Source organism: Pseudorca crassidens, chromosome 12, assembly GCF_039906515.1.
Source record: "Pseudorca crassidens isolate mPseCra1 chromosome 12, mPseCra1.hap1, whole genome shotgun sequence".
In the NCBI taxonomy this organism is placed as follows: domain Eukaryota; kingdom Metazoa; phylum Chordata; class Mammalia; order Artiodactyla; family Delphinidae; genus Pseudorca; species Pseudorca crassidens.
In genome coordinates, this window is record NC_090307.1 from 63,771,244 (window position 1) to 63,790,783 (window position 19,540).

Genomic DNA, 19,540 nt, shown 5'->3' on the forward strand with positions numbered 1-19,540 from the left:
TGGACTGAGGCAGAGGTCAGGTCACAGCTCTTTGGAAACCGGCTCCTCGCAGCAGCACGGGCAGCAGGCTGACAAGGCGAGGGCCAGTCACCCTGCGTGCAGGGCGGCGCTGGACGCTTTCATCCCGGTTTACCCCTTTTAAAGCGCCAGGGTTGGGAGACCACCCCACTCCTTAACCCGCTCAACAGAGTCCGCTCCAAGTTCGCAATTAAGAGCTATGGAATCCCTGACAGCTCCGCCCCTTCTGGGGTCTGAACAGGCGCTATTGCATCTTCCCATCCCGAGGGCTATGCAAGTAGGACCCGGGTTACCCCCTCGCCCTGGCTCGGTGTTTCTCTCGCCTTCCCTACTCTGAGAAAGTCCTGTCCCTGTAGCTAAAGGACTGTGAAGTCCCCGGGGTCCTTCACCTCCTCTACCCCCTGTCCCGGCCGCGAGACAGCCTGGCGGGTTGGCCCTGAGGGCGGGTCCTCGCCCCAAAGGCAGCGGCTGGCGCGGTCCTGGGGGACCTGCGTGCATCCCGCCCCACGGTCTCCCGAATCCTGGGGCCACACCAGCCTTTCCACAGCCGAGGCCACGCTGCCAGCGTGGTGGTGTCCCCGACTGCCCCAACCTCCGACAGGCCGACCGGCGACCCCCTATAGCTCGCGGAGCGGCTGGGCTCCGGAACGTGGCGACTGTCGTCCTCCGCGGTCTCCGCAGCCCAAGGGGCGTGGACGCGGGCGGGGCCGGCAGCGGCGCTTTAAGAGGCTGCGCCCGGGGAGGCCGGCCCCACAGCGACCCGAGCGATGGACATGGCCCGGGACTGCGCCGGAGCCCTCCTCAGGCAAGTGCCCCGCGGGCCTGCGACCCCGCCGCCCTCGGGCCCCTCGTTTCCCCGCCCCCTCTCGGCCCCCTTCGCCCCAGGCGCCCCTTGTCCCCGCGAGCCCCGCAGCCCCCTGCCCCCTTCGTCCCTCTGCGCCCCGGTCCTCCTGCGCCCCCTGCGCCTCTCACCGCGGCGCCCCTTGTCCTCGTGCGCCCCGCTCTCCCTGCGGTCCCCCACCCCCGCGGCCCCTGCGCCCAGGCGCCCAGCCGGAGCCCGCGCGCGATCCCTTCCCCGCCTCCGGCCGGCCGCCAGCGCCAGGTGTGGCTCCCGAGGTGCGCGGGCGTCCGCGGAACAGGTGACCGTGGTGAGTGCGGAGCGGCTGCATTTGTAGCCGCGACCGCCGCGGGTGCAGACGGGGCCCATCCCTGGAGGCCCGGGCGCGCGCGCGGCCAGGCTTCTCGGGGTCCCGGAGCGCGGTGCGAGCTGGGGCGAGACAAGGGGCGTTGGTGGGGACGCTGGGCGGCCTCCAGGCGGCCAGCTGACCCTCAGGGCCGCGCGGGCTCCGGCTCCGAGCGTGGTGGGCTAACCGGGGCGCGCCCGGGCCTGGACGCTCCCTGACCGTGCTGACTGAGCCCCCAGGTTTGTAAGGAGGAGTTTGGGGGGAAGTGGTGACGCTTTGGGGGACGGAGAGGGGTAGAGGGGCCCGCGGACGCCCGCTGCCTCCTCTCCCGGTCCACGCGCCCGTGATCCAGGCCCTGCATCACTTTTTTTCCATTCTTGGGTTCATCTTCACACCCAGGAAACCCAAACCAATCCTCGTCTGTAAAATCCTAAAGATATTGGGTGGCAGTAACTTTACAGACTTGGGGGAGGAATCCTGCTTCTCTGAAGATCTCCTTGAGTTCTTTAAAATGCAGGTTTTCTGAGGTGACTGGGCTGGAGGGATGGGGTGGGTGAGAGAGAGGGGAATGTGATCTGTAAGCTTCTGAACCTGGGTCTTTAAAGGGGGATCTGTGCCAGGCCCAAGGTTAGAGAGAGCCGCCGAGATGGAAGGGGGCGCTGTCTGCCGCTTGGACTTTCTCTTTAAAAACAGGACCCCAGGAAGGTGAGAAACAGACATTTTCATGCATCTTCACTGATGTGGTTTAGGCCTAAGGGGAAGACCCTTGGTTTCTTCCTCTACCTCCAGCTTCACTCGCCCCCCAGTCCCACTCCCAAGGGTAGCAACTGCTGACAGTTTGTAATGCATCCTCCAAACTTTTCTCCCATGGACCTCTCCGAGGTCCTCCCAGCACTGAGCTGGCAGGCCAAGTTGAAAGGACTGTGAGGGGGCCCTAAGCCCTGGCTGGTGTGGCCTGCAGCGGGAGGAGACGAGGCCTGAAGAATTAAGGCTGCCTCTGCCTTTGTACCTAACCCTACAGCACAATCCCAAACCCAAAACGTCTCTGTGTGAGGTGGAAGCGACTTGCTTCTGAAATGTTGGCAGATGAGCACATGGGGAAGGACTGATCTGCTTAGACAGCCCTGAGTGCAGGGCTCTGGGAGGGAGCTAGGGACCACCTGTGGGGACTCACTGTCATTGGGTTCCTGCTTGAGAACTGAGCTGCTCTAATTCTTGGTACCCCACCTGCTTCTGCACCATCTGTAACACTTGCTGAAAGCAAAACTTTTGTCTTCTGCCTTCTTTAAAGCCGAGTCCAGGCTGTAGACCCAGCAGCTACAGCCCAAGGTTTCCTGGCTCAGCTCTGGACACCCAGGATGTCCATAGGGTGTGTGTTGCTACAGAGGAAGCCTGCTCTGACGTTGTGTTCTGGCTTTGTTAACATTCACACTGACCCTGAGGTTGTTACAGAGCTGATTTCCTTTACACTTTGTGCAAAGTAGCTGCTTTTGTAGCTATTTAGTACCTCTTTCCTTGAACAAGGAACTCTAGGTTTTGAAGAGCTGCCCTTTCAGTACAAATTTGACCAGTCTTGTTAGTGATGCAAGCGAGGAATTGACTTTTCTACAAGTCGATCTCTCAGATTACTGACGCTTACTCCTTCGTGGTCTACACTCTTATTTTAATAATATTCAAAGTGTTCAAAGACTTCACGGTCATGTATTGGATATGCTTTCTAGCCAAGCATTTTGCTGGGTGGGTCAAGGCACAGCCGGGAGCTGCCACAGTCCCGCCGTGGGGCTCCCAGTGGGGCCCACGTGTCCCATGTGTTGCTTGTCATGAGCCGGGCCCGCGGGGGAGCAGGAAGCCTCGCAGGGGCCAACACTCCTCTGCTTCCTGCCGCGGTGAGACCCCACCACCCCTGAGACTGTCCCTCAGCCACTGTCCCTGCAGCTCTCGGAGGCCCCGCCAAGCCTGATGGATGGTTTCCAAGGCCTGCCCCTTCTCTGCATTCCCATGGCTGGGGTCACACTTCCCTTCCCTGCACTGTCCTTGTCACCCGGCTTTGGGCACAGAGCTCTGTCTGAGCTTTATCTCTTCACGTGGGCCCTCCTTGTCCACCTGACGGCCTGTTCCCAGGCCTGCTTTTCTCCCCCAGCGCTTTCAGAACAAACATCAGTCCAGAAGGTGGCCTCGAAAGACGCCTTCTTGGGACCTGTGGGCCAGCTTTGTTCCACTGCAGCGGGGTTCACGTCCACTGTCAGTCTGTGCCTGTTCCTTCATTTCCTACTTTACGAGTTGAGGACTTCTCACTCCCTCCTGGAAAAATACAGAGACTTCCCTGTTCCTTCACTTCTGGGAGATACACACCCTCACAATTTTCCAGAATGTTCTATGAAGTCTGACTTTTCTTATCGTCTTGATTTCCCCAAACAATCGATTTCCTTGAAGAGCCTGTTTCCTTGGGGTTTTTTTTTCCGTGTACTGAGCCATTTCCCTTCCTGTTTTGTGTGATTGCCTGCACGTTCCCAGGGATGAGAGGGCGGCCAGCATGAGGGGTTGCCAAAAGCTGGATTCTAAGTCTTCTTAGTGCTCCTGTGACCACTTCGATGTAGTACAGCATTCAGGGGGAATAGCAACACATTTTCAGCCTTGGTCTAGTGGCCAGTGACATAAATGATCCCATTAAGAGGACCAGAATTGAGCTGGATTAATATGTTGCTTTGTTCTTGTACCTGGTTGTCCCTGCTGTTCCTTTCGCTGGAGCAGAGTAATCAGACGTAGTATATTTAGTGTACCTAAGATAGCATTTAACCCCTTTTTACATCATCTATAAGGTAGTCTTGATTATATATAATTCAGCACATCAAATCACTCATCCTGTTCTTGGAAAGAATGGCTCACGCCTGCAGGGCCTTTTTAGGTGGCTCCGAAGCCTTTTCTCCAACAGTGACCCAGTTCTCTGTTGGAAAACGTACGGCGTAAGAACAGCAACAACTGGACTTCCTTCCTTATTGAGATCGGCTATCTCAGGGCAGCGAGGGGGGAAGGCCCGGGGAGTGACTGCCAGCACTTAATCTGGTCAGAAGTTAAAAGACTATGAGGGCTTTGTGGTGGGCGGAGCTAGGTCAGTGGATCACCTGGGGGCTCACAAAGGTGGCGATGAGGAGATACAGACCAGACTAACTGTGTCAGAGCTGTTCAGCCCAGGGCATGCCATTGGCCCCACACAGGGCCCGGGCCCAGGTTCTAAGACGTGAACTTTGTCCTCCCACCCTCCCACTTCTATGGTTGGCCCTAGCCTGTCTTTTACTCGGGGACAAAGGAATGACTCCCTGCTCTGGGGGGAGGGAGGCTCTTGCTGGCAGGCCCCGGGCTCCCCGCACCAGAAGAGGGTTTCACCAGTAGGCAACCTCCCCGCCCCCCCCTCCCCGACTCTGACGATCCCTCCCCCCATGCCCTGAGCCTCCCTGGTACTCAGCTGCGATGCTCGCCTTTGGCCTGGTCAGGCAGTGTGCTGGTACCTTTCTTTTCTCCTCACCGTGAGTTCAAGTTTCCTATGATGCTATGATCAGGTTGAGAACAGAGCCAGGTCCCAGCTGTGAAGCATTGTGTGGATAATCCTCGCTGCCTTGTCCACCGGGTTGCCAGGGGGGGCTCTGAGTGTCAGCCCAGCAGAACATGGGCCCCTGGTTGTCGTGTTGTGTAATGAGGAGCCTGTGTAACTCCCTGGAACTGGGGCAGAGGTCTGGCGGCCGTGTGCCAGGCCCTCCACAGGGTTGGTTCAGCCCTGGTCTCCCTCGCTGGGCCACTCTAATTCTGGTGGGAGAGCCGTGTGGGGACCACTGGCTAGGCATAGTCCCCTTGCAGCTGCCACGCTGGCCACAGGCTGGGTGGTGACCCTGGAGAGGAGCTGTGGGTGTCCTCCCAGCCCACAGCTCTTCTTCACTGGCTCTGGCCAATGTTTATTGCTTGGGACTTGAAGTTCAGAGAGATTCCTTATTAACTGGGTGACCTTGAGAAACCACTCTGAACCTCAGTTTTCTCACCTGAGAAATGGGGTAATACTTTCCTTGTAAGGTTTTGATGAAATTAGTTAATATATTAAAAAAGCGAGCACAGGGCTTTCCTGGTGGCACAGTGGTTAAGAATCCACCTGCCAATACAGGGGACACGGGTTTGAGCCCTGGTCTGGGAAGATCCCACATGCCGTGGAGCAGCTAAGCCCGTGTGCCACAACTACTGAGCCTGCGCTCTAGAGCCCGAGAGCCATAACTACTGAGCCCGTGAGCCACAACTATGAAGCCCACACACCTAGAGACCATGCCCCATAACAAGAGAAGCCACCGCAATGAGAAGCCCGTGCACCACAATGAAAGGAGTCCCCGCTCACCGCAGCTAGAGAAAGCCCGTGCGCAGCAACGAAGACGCAATGCAGCCAAAAATAAAAATAAATAAATGTATAAAAAGCCAGCACGTTGCTGGCTATGGCAGGTGCTCGGATGCCTGCAGTCACGAGGCACAAGCCCGATGCCGGCTAAATGTGCGTCACACCAAATTCTTGCTGACAATCTAGGTAAAGAGGTTGTGACACCAATTCTAGCATGTGAGGATGGGGGAGGGGCTTCCCACACAGCACCAAGCATTTCTCAGTCTCTGGCAGGGTGTCCAGGGAAGGCGGATTCTTTACCACTGGACCACCAGGGAAGTGCCTGAACTCAGTTCTGGCACCATCTACCCGGAGACGGCATCAGATTCCACAGGGTGAGGGCTCAGCCCCACAAGACTGCCCCCCGCCCGCTTCCCGCACTTCAGATGCCAGTCGCAAGTCCAGGTTGTCACCTTTGTCCATAAGGAAAGTCCAGTCTAGTTGGAGAAATAAAGCATAGATAGATAAATGACTGTGTGTGTGAGATTATATATATATATATATATATACACACACACACATATGTATATAGATGCAGGTGTGTGTATATATAGTATATATATATATGCAGGTGGCCTACACTGGCAAACAGAGCAGGTATTCTTACAATTTTAACCTTCGTAGAGTTACTCTAGACAAACTGCTATAAGTGTCAGAAAGCAGTGATGTCCTCACTTTGTATCTTCTTCAAGGTTGTCCCCCAAAATAAAGCCCTTTGTTTCCTTCTCCTGATTGTCACTGAACAAGGATTTGTCCAGATAGTCACCACCTATTTGAGCGCTGTTCAGGGTTGGGGGACAGTGCCATGACAGGTGCTAGTCCCTCGGGGTCTGAGGAGATTGAGTGTCCAACATTTATCACAGTGGCCAGCACAAAGCAGGACATGGGACATTGCTGACTTCTGTTTATATTGTGAATAATTTCTCTACAGATACATTCCTGATATAAAAACATCCACTGTCTAGGGTGGAGCTCCTCCCTCAGTACCAGACTGGTCGCCACAGAGACTGAAAACCCCCTTCCAGCCCCACCAACAAGGCGCATCTGGTTCCCTCCAGAGTTATTTAGACAACTTCTTGCATGTGGGTTTAAGAGCACTGGTGTCAAAGGTGGTTCTGCATTTCTTTGATTGTTGTGAAATCTTCACCTCTTCACTGATATGCAGGCGTTTCTTATTCCTTCTTAGCCTGTGGCATCTAGATCACCTTTCTGAGGCAGAGACCAGGTGCCTGGTCTAAATCCCAGCTCTGACCTGTGGGGCCCGCTCTCTGGTCTGAGTTTCTTCACCTGTAAATTGAGAAAACTAGGTTTTTTGAGGATTGAGTTAATACATATAAAGCAAAATATGTGTATGTTAAAAAAAAAAAACTAAAGTTACTACTTATCAGCTGTTTTTAATTTATCCTTCACTTTATTACTTTTTAGTATTTGCTAGGTAACAAAACTTGAATAATCAAGGGTTGGGGATTTTTTTCTCAGAAAATTGTCTTGATTTGGTTTTCCTACGTTGTTTTCTTTTCCTATGTTAGTTCTTTTTTTGTGGTGAATTGTTAAATTAATTCTTTGATAAATGTGGAACTCACTCCAAAGTGCCACATGACAGACATACAATCTGAAGCGGTTGGTTTTCCAGCCGCAGTGATTACAGGGTTCTGCTGTTCCTCATTTATCCTAATCTCAAAAGATTGGTTTATTGCTATAGTGAACACTATCTGGCTTTTAAATTTCTGGCTTTGTTGTATCGTGCAGATATGTAACTATTTGTGTGTGTGCCTAATTCTTTAACTCTGTTCGGTTACTACACGGCCTGGAGAAATCATTTTCTTAGATTTTTCAGCTCTAAAACCCATGTTTGCAGAATATAATTGTTATTTCTCTTTTGATGACCTTACCTTTCCTTCTCAAAGAGTTACTGCAAGGGCTTTGAATGTTCTGGTAAAAATGGGTGTAATGATGATTGTATTTTTTAATTTTATGTATTTGTTTGTTCCTTGGATGTCAGGTACACAATTTTTAATCATCCCCAACCATTGGCTTCCTTTCTTTTAGGTGCAAATGTTAAGCTTGTCTTATTTCTGTGTACTTCAAACCTCTCTTTAAAGACTCTGCTTTAAAGTAACATCAATTTGGGCTTCCCTGATGGCGCAGTGGTTGAGAGTCCACCTGCCGATGCAGGGGACGCGGGTTCGTGCCCCGGTCCGGGAGGATCCCACATGCCGCGGAGCGGCTGGGCCCGTGAGCCGTGGCCGCTGAGCCTGCGCGTCCGGAGCCTGTGCTCCACAATGGGAGAGGCCACAACAGTGAGAGGCCCGCGTACCGCAAAAAAAAAAATAATAATAATAATAAAGTAACATCAATTTGTTTTTACTTTTCCCTCCATTTCTAGGCCCCTGACATTTATGGGGTCGCAGACGAAGAAGGTGCTGCTCACACCCCTCATGCGTCCCGCTCGCCCCTTCCGGGTCTCCAACCATGACAGGAGCAGCCGCCGAGGGGTGACCGCCAGCAGCCTGCAGGAGCTCCTCACCAAGGTACCCCACCAGCCCACATGGGTCCCAGGAACAAGCCAGTGCAAGACAGAGGGTCTGTGTCCTGGCCTCAGAGGGTCTGGGGGAGCCTTCTGACGTTAAAGGGAATATTGCTGTGTCCCTGTCCCATAAAAGACTTAGGTACAGAGACAAAAACCTTCAAAGTAGCCATCAATTGATAATGTGGCTTTGGTTCTTTGACAGGGGGAATATGGGAGGCAGCAACTGTAGAAATCTGGTTTTGGTTATAAAGGCCAGGGACGAATTGTCCTTAATCTAAAACAGCGTCCTCGATCGCCAGATAAAGAAGAATCATAGACTCATAGGAGACGAGAAATGAGAATCCAACATGCCGTCTCTGAAGCGACAGAGATGTCGGCTCTTTAAGTATCACAGATACAGGCTCGTTCTTTTTATTTGTCCAAGTAAGCAGGACATTTTAGAAACTGAATATTATTCAGTGTAACCCCTTATCTCACGTCGTTGAAACCTCTGAAGAAGTTAGGTCCATTTGATTTTTTAACTTCTCTTTTCCAAGCAAAGGCTGAGTCATAGACACCAGGTAAGGTACATCTTTACCATTTAAAACCCTCAAAATCGGCCAACACTTCTGGAACCATGATTTAGTTGATGCCATGGATGGGTCCAAACGGAGTCTCTCACTTCACCCCGTGACGCTGGTGTGTTCTAACCTAGACCCTGGATGCCCTGGTTATTGCCAGCGGACTGGTCACGTTGGTGTTGGAGGAGGACGGCACCGTGGTGGACACGGAGGCGTTCTTCCAGACCCTGGGGGACAACACGCACCTCATGGTCCTGGAGAAGGGACAGAAGTGGACACCGGTAAGTGTGTTGTCTGGGCAGCTTCTGGGAAGGCTTCTCACCTATGGAAGTGTGGTCCCCACTTTGGGGTTGACTGGCCCACTTTCCAAATACTTCCTTTGTGTTCACCTGATAACTGGATCTCCTACCCTCCAGGGATGCTTTCAACTATTTCTAGGAAACTTGGCTTCTTTATGAACCTGGACTGTGTGATTTAGAGCCAGTAATTCTGAGGGTCAGGCTTTGGCCAGTGAGGGGCTGCAGATCCGGTTAGAGTGTGTGGATATGACCTGTTACCACTCACTGTCTGTGACCTCAGGAGAAGGCGAGCTGACACAACTGGTAAAATTAGGGAGGGGCGTGAGGTGTAAACACAGTGATTTAGGCAAGCAAAGAGGTAGAATAAAGGGTTTTATTTCTGAGAAAACTATAGGTTATATATCTTGGAAAACACTCCCACCATAAAGCACCTAAAAATGTAAAGCAAAATATTCAAACATCTTTTTATATGCCTAACTGACCTTCAAGAAAGGGAAATCCTCAGAATCCAACGTTTTATGGAAACCAGGATCCAGAGAGGGAAGCAGGCAGGGAAGCTGGCGTCTCCGCTGTGGGCAGACAGTGACCCCAGCTCTGCTGGACGCCGGGAGGACAGCTGCCCAGAGCTCTCTCCTGAGCACCTGGCCTCAAGCTGCCCCCCTGAGGCTTTAGGGACTGCTGAGTCCCAAACCACGCAAGCTAGAGTGTAGTTTACAGAGACCCGGGGAGGAAGCATCAGTGGACGGAGTTTATTCACTGATGCTCGTGACCCAGCTCGTCCCTCTCTCCGGCCCCCATGACCCACGTCCTCATCCCCAGAACCCAGGAACGTGTCACTTTACGTGGCAAAGGGGACTTGGCATGGGGTGATGATCCTGGATTGCCTGGTGGGGCGGTGTCATCACAGAGTCCTTGTAAGGGGGACACAGAAGGGTCAGCGAGGGCGGAAGCAGAGAGAGGAGTGACTGGAAGATGGGCCACGGGCCGAGGGACAGAGGCGCCCTGGAGCCGGGACGGCAGCCCCAGCAGGACAGCCTGCGGCTCACTCAGGACCTCCAACCCCCAGAACTGTCAGAGCATGAGTCTGTGTTGCTTTCAGCCACTCAGCTTGTGGCCATTGGTCCCAGCAGCCCCAGGAAACTAATTCAGAAGGAAAGGGTCTGTTCTGTTTGTTTTGCGAGTGAAATTCTCTTTTACTTAGTGGGGGAGTCAGTTGCCATGTGACAGGTTGAAGCCCCCGCGTGGTGGGCGCTGAGCTGGGGGTCAGGGTGGTGACGAGGCTGTGGACGAGAGTGGCACCGATATGGTGGTTCTCGGGGTGGGAGGAGGCTTCTCTGTCTGGTAACAGCCTGGTTGACCTGAGTCTTATGCGGGGTCTTAGGCGTCTGGACCTCCTTCCTGCAGGGATCGTAAGTCCTGCCCCACTTGTAGGGGTTTCTAGGTGAGGCTACTTGACTTGACGTGGCCAGAACTTCCAAGAAGTAGCCGCCAGGGGTCTCCCTTCCTCAATCCAAAGCTTTGGAGCCTGTCCCGTGGGGAGCAGGTCCTCAGAGCATCTTCAGGGGTCTCCTGGGTCCAGATGATGGAAACCATACCCCCCGTTAGTTCCCGAGTTTGGGGAGGCATCTCGATTTTGACTCAAGACCAAGGATGTTGGGGGAGTGAGATTAAAACTTTCATGTGTCAGAGAGGAGCTGTGTCAGGGGCTCAGGTGGAACTCACCCCTTGATTCTGTAATCTTAATTTTTACTAACTTTTCCTAAACGACAGACACACCCCCTCCGAGGCAGCAGGACCTCGGTGCGTTAGTCGATGGGCTGCAACCATCGTGTGTCCAAGTGGGCGGGGGGGGGGGGGCGGGTGGCGGGAAGAGAAGAGGGGCTCCAGCAAGAAGGGTTTGGGTGCTTTTAGGGGAATTTATGGTTTAAATTCAAATTTAGTAGATTTTTGTCAGAGAAGTTAACACTCACAGCCTCAACTACTCCCAACACCTAAGGTTCATGAAAGTTGTACCTCTATTTGAATCCTGGACACTGCAGGACCATGTTGCAGCAAACCCACCAGGACGTGTGCCTGGGACATATACCTGGGATGTGTACCTGGGACAGCTTTGTTCTCTCTTGTTTCTTCTCAAAGCTTCTGTGGGAAGACTGTTTATAAACCTGGGATTTATAGAGGTCTCTGACCTTCTTTCCCAACCACAAGGGTCTCAGGTAGACCGAGACTAGGTCCCACTAGTGTCCGCAAGAGGCCAACCTTCCTCCAGGTCAGGAACTAGAAATCAGGGGAGCCCACGATTTATCACACGCCACCAGCCCTGGCTTAGCCGTGGATTCTGGCACTCTCCATGGTGCCTCTCGTACGGCGGGAATAGCGTGCCCGCTGGCCGTCAGGTGGGCTGTGGCACGGTCATCAGCAGGCGGCCGTGTGGCCCTAGGTGACCAGGGTGAGTGCATTTCCACCTCAAGTCACCGGCACAACTGTCCACTGACCCCTGGACCCTGAAGCCGAATCACACTCATCTCCAGTCACTGAACAGAGCAGCTTGGAGGAGGGTACTTTCTTATGGGTTTGGACCCCATGGCAACGTAAGCACACTGCTCTGCTGAAAACATTCCTCGAATAGTTAGCAGCTTAGTCACAGATTTTAAGCTGACAGGACAGCTGAAACCAGCCTAAAACCAGAGGCACAGGATTTGTTGGTCACAGCGGGGCCAGTGCTGCAGGCTCTCTTCCTCCACGGCTCTAGGGTGCTACCTACATCCCAGCCCGCCAGCCGCCAAAGAGACAGGGGATCGCGAGAGTAACCTTCGACTTGTACAAGCTGAACCCCAAGGATGTCATCGGCTGCCTCAACGTGAAAGCCACTATGTACGAGATGTACTCGGTGTCCTACGACATCCATTGCCTGGGGCTCAAGGCCCTGCTGAGGTAACAGACGTGGGGACCAGAGAGTCTGGACATGGCAGGCAGCCCATCCCCATCCCCTCGAGCCCCGGCCTGACTCTCACTCGTGTTGTCATAAAAACTCTTACGCCACAGACTTACTCAGAAAACAAAAACTTGAGGCAAAATACATAGTTTTCTCCAAAGACCAATAAATACGAAATGGAAAGAAAACCTAAATAATGACCTAAGTAATAAATAGAAGAACCAAATTCCTTTTAAAAGCTAGAGCTGTGCATTTAAAAACCTTATTTCTCAGCAATGACAGCTAAAACCAGAGCCAGGGAGATTCTGACCTGGTTTGTACAGATTAGCCCCCAAACCTGGATGAGGACTCGCACACGTAGTTCTGTGTTACGGAACTTGAACCTGGTGGGCAGGAGGCGCTGGCCTTGCCCCTCTCCACGCACTGCCAGGGCACCCCTACCCCACAGGCCAGGCCTGGAGAAGACAGGTCCCGATCTGTACCCCAAAACAGTTTGAACAAATTCTCTATGTGTACCAGGAACACTCCTGACACCCGGCCTGTGAGCCCTGCACCAGGGGCTCCCACCCAGCCTTGCTTCTGAGCAGCCAGCTGTGTGACCTTTAACAGGTTACTCAACTTCTCTGAGCCTCAGTTTCATCATCTTTAAAATGAGGAGTTTGCTTCCAAGTTCTCTGATCGCATAGGCCCTAAATACACCTGCTTCCAGCCCTCCGTTAATCTGTCACTGAGCCTCTAAAGAAGGGATTCGGGTTGGGGGGATGCAGGGAGAGGGTGACAGGAGCAGGAGGTCTTTGAAGTTCGCCTAGGAGGTGCCACGTGACACCTGATGCCCCCTGCACAACTCCCCGGCAGGGCCTGCCTGTTTCTCTGGGGCGCTGGTCCCCTCCTTCCACTGTCCCAGGACGGCTTCCCTGAGGGAAGCATGGGGCAGGGTAGTGTGGGCGGGGAACGAGGCTTTCCTCATTCTGGAAATGAGGCTGGTCCTTGTGACGGGGCTGCACGCCTAGTACATGGTCATGCGGGCAGACGGTGGCTTCCTTTGGCCTCCTTTCCCACCCAGAGTCACCGAGGCCCAGTCCCAGACAACAGTTACTGTCCTGCTGCTGGAATCTGGACCGCCCCCCCCATTCCCCAGTGATCTTCCTCTTTTTGCTGAGACAGGAAAGAACAGCTTGATTGCTTGAGTTTTCAAGTGAGACGGGAGAGTTACAACAACTTAGATAAGTGTAAAGAAAGTGAACCCACCTCAGCAAAATCTTTCCCGAGAGACACCCAGCCTTCTTGTCACTGATTCTCACCGTCTGGTGGATCTGAGGGTGGTGCGAGCAGCTGCAGGAGGCACCCAGATATGAGGCTTTGCCGGCCAGGCCCCGCGGGGACGCCAGAAATGGAGGTCCCCCCACCAGTGCGGTCGAGCCCCTGGTTCCTTGTGAAGGGACGGACCTTAAAATGCGTGGAATTCCTCAGCTTTGGACTTGGTAGAGGATAAGAATTTGAGTTAGAGCTATTTTTTAGTCTGAAACAACACGAATGCCAGGTCAGCCTTGGGCTCAGATGCCCAGGGTCGAGTCGGGGTGTCCTGTCCGCCCTAAGCGAACTGGGTCACAGGGTCGCAACGGCAGGTGTGTTGAGTCTCCTCCAGCCTGGGGTTCCTTTCACCCCGACTCAACTGAGTTCAGCAACAAGCTCCACAGCCCCGGCAAGGCCGCCAGGGTTAGCAAGCGGCCAAAGGAGGACAGAGCCTGTGCTGCCTGGGCCGCCCACTCAGCATGTTCCAGTGACTTTGTGACAGGCCACATTCGGGAGAGGCCAGGGGATGAGTGGTCCAAGGCCAGTGGCAGGGGAGCTGCTGGAAACGCAGAGTCCCAGGTCCCACCCAGACCTCCAGAACCGGCGCCCGCATCTCAGCGATGGGGGGCTGTGCCCTGGGAGCTGGGACCGGAAAGTGCTGGGATGTGGGCTGTGTGGCCCTGAGCGCATGTGGGGGTGGGAGTGGGGAACCCCTGTCCTCTGCCCCACAGGCTGGACCACCACCCCGCCCGACCGCCCCATCTCTTGCAGGAGCCTGCTGTTGTTCCTGTCTCACACCGCCCAAATGACCGGTCAGTGTCTCGTCCACACGGGCACCTACATGCTCCGAGTGCTGGCTGACACGGAGGAGCGGGCGGTGCCCAGCCCGCGCCCTCGCCGGGGGATCACGAGTGGATAGGGGTGCACAGTGCGGAGTCTCCGCTGACCTCAACCCCGCAGGTCCCTCTCCAGGGACGCATTCGGAAGACGCTGTGTTCCCACCACGTGTCCCCTGCTCAGGAAAGAAAAGGGGCCTGAGGGCACTGCCAGGGGCCAGGCGGTGGAGGCCCCCTGGGTGGGGATGGGGTGGGGGGATGCGGGCAGCATGAGGCCTGCGGCTCCACAATAAACCAGTCAAGAGAGTCGCTGTGATACCGCACTTCTTCCTCCTGTCTTCTTCATGTCAGAAAAGCACACCTCACAGAAGCAAAACTCAGCCAGAGATGCTCTGCTAACACGTGCAATCACTTTTAAGTCTGTCAGGAGACAGGAGGGTCAGATGTTACTGTGGGGTTTTATGTCGGTCCTGAATGAGCCCAGTGACCTGCGAGCCTGTGACTCTGAATTTTTGGAGGTGATCAAGCCGCACTGGCGACCTTTCCTTAAAACAAAGCTGCTCCAAAGTGGGGCCTGATGCAGGGCGGGCGTGGCTGAGTCAGGCGGGACCCCAGGCCACGAGGGACGCGGGCTGAGCCCCAACCACACGGCTCGGGAGGGGGCAGTGTGGCTCCCGGGGGGAAACGGAGCGCCGCTGCTAGACTAGGAGACCCGCAGGAGCCAGGTGCCATTCGGATCTGTGGTTTTCCTCCTAAGAAACGCTGCCACAGAGGCCTGTCCCCTTCCTGACTGACAACCCAGGACAGTGGGAGACACCACAGCTTGTCCCAGAAGCACAGAACCGCCTGCAGTCAGACCCCTGGGCCCGGACTCGTGGTCCCCCGCCCCCGCCCCCATCACAGCCTGGATCCCCTCGGACCCCTGCTATGCCGACCTGACTCCCACCCATTCCCTGCTTCACACGCCCAGCAGCAGGGCTGGGAGCCCAGGACCGCAGGCAGGAGGGGCAGAAGTAAAGGAATTGCAGCCGCATTCCTCAGAGCAGAGCCTCTTTTTCAAACAGAGCAAAATAAAAAAGGCATCTCAGGGCCCCCCTTCCCCTCCTGCTCGGCTTCTGGGGGAAATGCAGCGGGGGGTGGGGGGGAGGTTGGCGGAGGTGGGTGGTGCTGCCACCGGCTCCGCGGGCTCTGCTGTGAGCGCTTCCCTTACAAGGAGCTCGGCTGGAAGCCCTTCCAGAGCGAGGGAGGAGGACGGAAATGGCTTTCCGGCACCTTCCGCTGGGCGGCTCCTGCCTCTCACTGACCAAGGGCTGCATCACTTCCCAGGGATTTGGCCTCCTGGAGAGGGGCGGCCCGGCTTCCAAAAAAGGAATTTTCCCTCAGTGCCCTGATGCCTTGACTCAGCCCTCTCTCTGACTCAGCGCCCTTTCTCCCTTTCCTTACTGCGTCCAGGGGCTCCCTGGCCTGTTCTAAGGGGGATTAAGCAGGAGGAGAATGTGGAACTGACAGGGGTCTTAGAAGCGGGTTACAGTCAGAAGAAGGACGACTTAGAGTCTGGGAGTTTCTGAACGAGCTCCTCCACAACAGCCTGCATCCGCCCATGGGCCTCCTGTCTCCCGCTCCTGTGTGATGAATAAATTGTGTGCAAAAAGGACACTCTGGACGTTTCCTCTCTCCTTTCTGCCATCTTCCTCTCTGGGGATGCGGGTTCCTTTCTCCGATGATTGATGATCGTAGTTTCTACAAAGGAGCTATATTTTGCTCTAGCAGTTTTCAGTCTGCGGCAGGGATCCCGGGGCCTCGTCACCAGCAGGAGCCCAGTGCTTTCTCTGGGCGCTGCGCCCTCCCTTCTGTGCAGTGAGGCCCGCAGCTGGCCAGAGCTTCCGACCCGCACGCCTGGGGGCTCCCCTCCCAGCCCACCACCCAGACCCCGGTGACGGCAGACAGAGCAGGGCTGGCCTCAGGGCTCCAGAGATGGAGAGGAAGCCGGCACCACGTCGCCCTGAGCTGCGACAGGTAAAGGCATCCTTTTTCCTCTCCGTGTCCTCAGGCCACATTTCCAGCATCCCCGGAACGGTCAAGGGCAGGGCCGGTGTGCCCAGCTGTCCAGCTGTCACCACCTGCTGTGGGATTCCTCAGGCCTGCTGAGGCTGGCCAGGCCTGTCCAGGAGGCAGATGGCCACATAAAAATAGTCGGGGGCCTCGAGGTGCCACTTCTCCAGCTGTTGTGTTGAGCGGAAGCCAGATTTGGGCGGGGGGGGGGCTCAGTGAAGGCATCGGGGCAGCTGCATTGGAAGGCAGGGACGGGGGCGGGGGGTGGGAAAGTCTCACCCAACAGAAAAGTCTTGCGACCCCCCAGCTCTCCCTGGAATGAGCATCCGACACAGCGGTTCTCCTGTTCATCGGTTTCTAGTCAATCCCACTGCAGCTGAAACAGGTCATATAGGCAGAGCTGCAGAGCCCCGCCTGTCTCCTGCTCAGGAAGCCAGGGTCTAGGCGGTGGGTTACGGGTTCAGTGAAGTCAGGTGAGGACGTCTGGTGGCTGCTGGCTGTACCTGAGTCAACAGTCATACAGCTCACACCTGAGAACTGGGGGAGGGTCGGCCTCATGTTCAGTGTTCTTACCCCAATCAAATGAATTTAAAAAATAAAAGAAGCTGGGGTCGAAACGTGTGGCTCGATGGTTTACTTGGTTTTCTCACCTGTGAAGGTGCAGTGGGTACCTGCCTGGAGAGGACGGTGGGTGAACACATCGCGGAAGGACCAGGCCCCCTCCTGGCACTGGGACCCTCTGTTTCTCCCTGGAAAGGATGAGTGAGCCACGTGGCAGGTATCTGGGAGTTGGTCACACATAGATTTAGGAGGGAAGGGCTATAGAATCGGGGTGAGCTGAGCCATGGGCGTGGGTGGGGAGGGATGTTTTCTGAATCTGGGGCCAGAGGGGCCTGTGGGCGCGGGCGCTGCCGCCACCCACTGCATTCCTGGCAACAGCTGAGACAGCTGGAGGGCGGGCTTGGCCTGAGCTGCGTCTTACTCTCCAAAAAGCCATGGCTCTCTTGTGGGGAAGAAGGAAGAAGAATTCACACGGCTTCGCGTTGGTACTACGTACCTTATCTCAGGCACCCTCCCAGCAAGGCTGTCAGCAGAGAAAGCCGCCCAGCCCAGAGCCTCCGAAGAGGGAAGGCACACCGGACCACTCCCCACCTGCCCTCCATGCCCACCACCCCTGCAGGGAGCAGTCAGGACCAGACACAAACCAGCAGGAGAGGTGGGAAAGCAGTTCGGGCAAATACCTGGAGGATCATAATCAGCTGTGAATGATTCTGACTCTTTTAAAAGCACCACCTGAATTTATATTTAACTCGAACAAAACCCTGGTGGAAACCTCTTTGTTTAGGGAGGCATTATACAATTCTTCATCATTTCCCATTGTAATATTCTGGGCCCTCCTTTCAGAAAAGGAAAGTCCTTCGAGGCTGTGAATTCTGTGCCTCTTTTCTTCCTTCACAATCACTTAGTGCAGTTGCATGTTAAGTCATGTGCTGAGTATTACAGGCAACACGCAGGAAGTCTAGTCTCCAACCTGAGGAATTTATAACCCAGCCCAGGAGGCAAGACTTCTAAGAGTGGAATGCCTGGGCACCTGGGCACCTGGCAGGGTGGTGGGCGCATGGTGTGCGGTTGGTGAAGACATGGGGCAGGGAGCAGACGAGAGCTCAGCCCTGACATACCTACTCGGTGTTTCACATCCAACTGGAATCTGGGACCAGAAAAACGGCCCATCAGAGCATTGCACCTGCAGGTGGCAATGATGCAGATTAACTTATTTAATCCAATCTACAGGTTTATGTAGCAAAAAGACAAACATTCCCATTTGTGCTTTTAGTTGTGAAAGTACAACATAGCTTTAAATATCTTTCCTGGAAGCTTCTCCTTACACAACAGGCCAGTGGGTGAAAAGAAGGGCTGGAAAAAAAGATGATCAGGTCCAAAAGATCCAGAGATGTGCAGGGGAGGGGCAGGCAAGGTGTAAGCGCCGGGGGGAGGTGAGGATGTGACTTGAGGGTCTCTTACAGGAAGGGGAGGGGGAGTCCCCAAGGTGGACAGAGATTGTTGTCAGGGGTCCAAGGTCCAATCAGGAGATACGGCAGGGAGAGGCGGTGGCCAAGGAGAGCAGGAAACAAGAAGTGGGGGCTGCCCAGGGAGAGGCTCCAGCTCCTAGGAAGGCTGGGGCCAGGGACCCACAGCAGTGTCCAAACCACAGGGAAACAAAGTTCCGTGACTGGAACCAAAGGTCAGAGTTTAGAGCAGGGACAAGCAAAATTAAATCTTTTCCACGAATGATATTGCAAAGCAAAGACAAGGATAACTAATCAGTGGACACAAGTTCTGGCCTATAACATATCACAAAAAATGTACCCTGGCATGTATATCAACGCTCACGGGATTCATCACCCACAAGGCACTGGAAACTACCAATCAACCTCTGGATGTGCAGGCGGGGCGTCCCCTGGGGCTCGGGTGTCCCAGGAAACCCCACCTCTCTGGTGCACAGCTCAGCTCCAAGCTGCAGGTCCAGGGCTTTTGCCCTAAGGCCGGTTGCATCAGTGGCTTCTCCGCCCTCCAGCCTAGAAGTCAGTACCCAAGGCTCCCAGCCTAGATGGCAGATCCCACGTCTTGCTAGGACTCGTTGGTTCGGCCAGCCAGCCAGCCCTGCCCGTGCTTTCCTGGGGGTCAGCTATGCCTGTGCAAACATGTCCTGTGGAATTCTCCTTCAGCCGTTTCCACAAGCCTGCACTCTCACACACTCAGGGGCAGCCTGCTTCCTTAATATTAACATGAAAATAGTAAGCATGACGGCGATCACTATTTGTTCCAGCACATCACATTAGCATAAATGTTATTTTTCGTCTGTTGCAGACGTTGCTAAACCTCGCGAGGATTATAGTCAGGACCTAACGCTGTCCAGGACGCAGTAAGGACTGTTGAAGAAAACAGGGAATAAATCAATGAATCATCACTGAAGACTTAAACAGTATCCTATGACGGGAGCAGGTGGGACCCAGCTGCTGACCTTAGCAGCCTTGGTGCCAGTGAGCAGGTCTGAGGGCCAGGCAAGGTCCCGGGGACGGTTCCCGGGGAAACGCACGGCCAATTTTCCCTGTACTTCTCACCCGCTTCAGCATGGCGCTCTGTTTGCCCCTCTCTGTGTCCCTCTCCCCTTTTCTCCTCCTGCCCTCTTCTCTCTTTCCTGACTAAAAGGTGGAACTTACTGTTTGTTCTATCAACTAAGTCAATATTTGATTTTAAATAAAAGGTGGCTGAGTATATATTTCTCCATCATACACACACACACAAAAACGACTACCTTCCAAATCACATAATCACTTAGATCAATTTCTATTTTGCTTAATGTACCCTTAATTTTTTAGAGCCCAGTGGTCTCAAGCAAGCAAGCAAGGTTGCCTTCTACAACC

General features: G+C 54.5%; 1 protein-coding gene across 3 annotated transcripts; it reads left to right on the forward strand.

The window, feature by feature from the left end:
* Nucleotides 1–1,419: 1,419 nt before the first annotated feature.
* Nucleotides 1,420–19,391, forward strand: CIDEA (cell death inducing DFFA like effector a). 3 transcript variants are annotated; one of them, XM_067699763.1, is made up of 7 exons: nucleotides 1,420–1,441; nucleotides 8,000–8,144; nucleotides 8,838–8,984; nucleotides 11,752–11,933; nucleotides 13,999–16,079; nucleotides 16,774–16,893; nucleotides 18,984–19,391. In XM_067699763.1, exons 2-5 carry the CDS (start codon nucleotides 8,013–8,015, stop codon nucleotides 14,144–14,146), a joined length of 609 nt encoding a protein of 202 aa, XP_067555864.1. In that variant the 5' UTR covers nucleotides 1,420–1,441; nucleotides 8,000–8,012; the 3' UTR covers nucleotides 14,147–16,079; nucleotides 16,774–16,893; nucleotides 18,984–19,391. The 3 variants fall into 3 exon arrangements, with proteins under 3 accessions (XP_067555864.1, XP_067555862.1, XP_067555863.1); XM_067699761.1 differs by lacking the exon at nucleotides 1,420–1,441 and adding an exon at nucleotides 1,834–1,907; XM_067699762.1 differs by lacking the exon at nucleotides 1,420–1,441 and adding an exon at nucleotides 6,675–6,695.
* The last annotated feature ends 149 nt before the right edge of the window (nucleotides 19,392–19,540 follow it).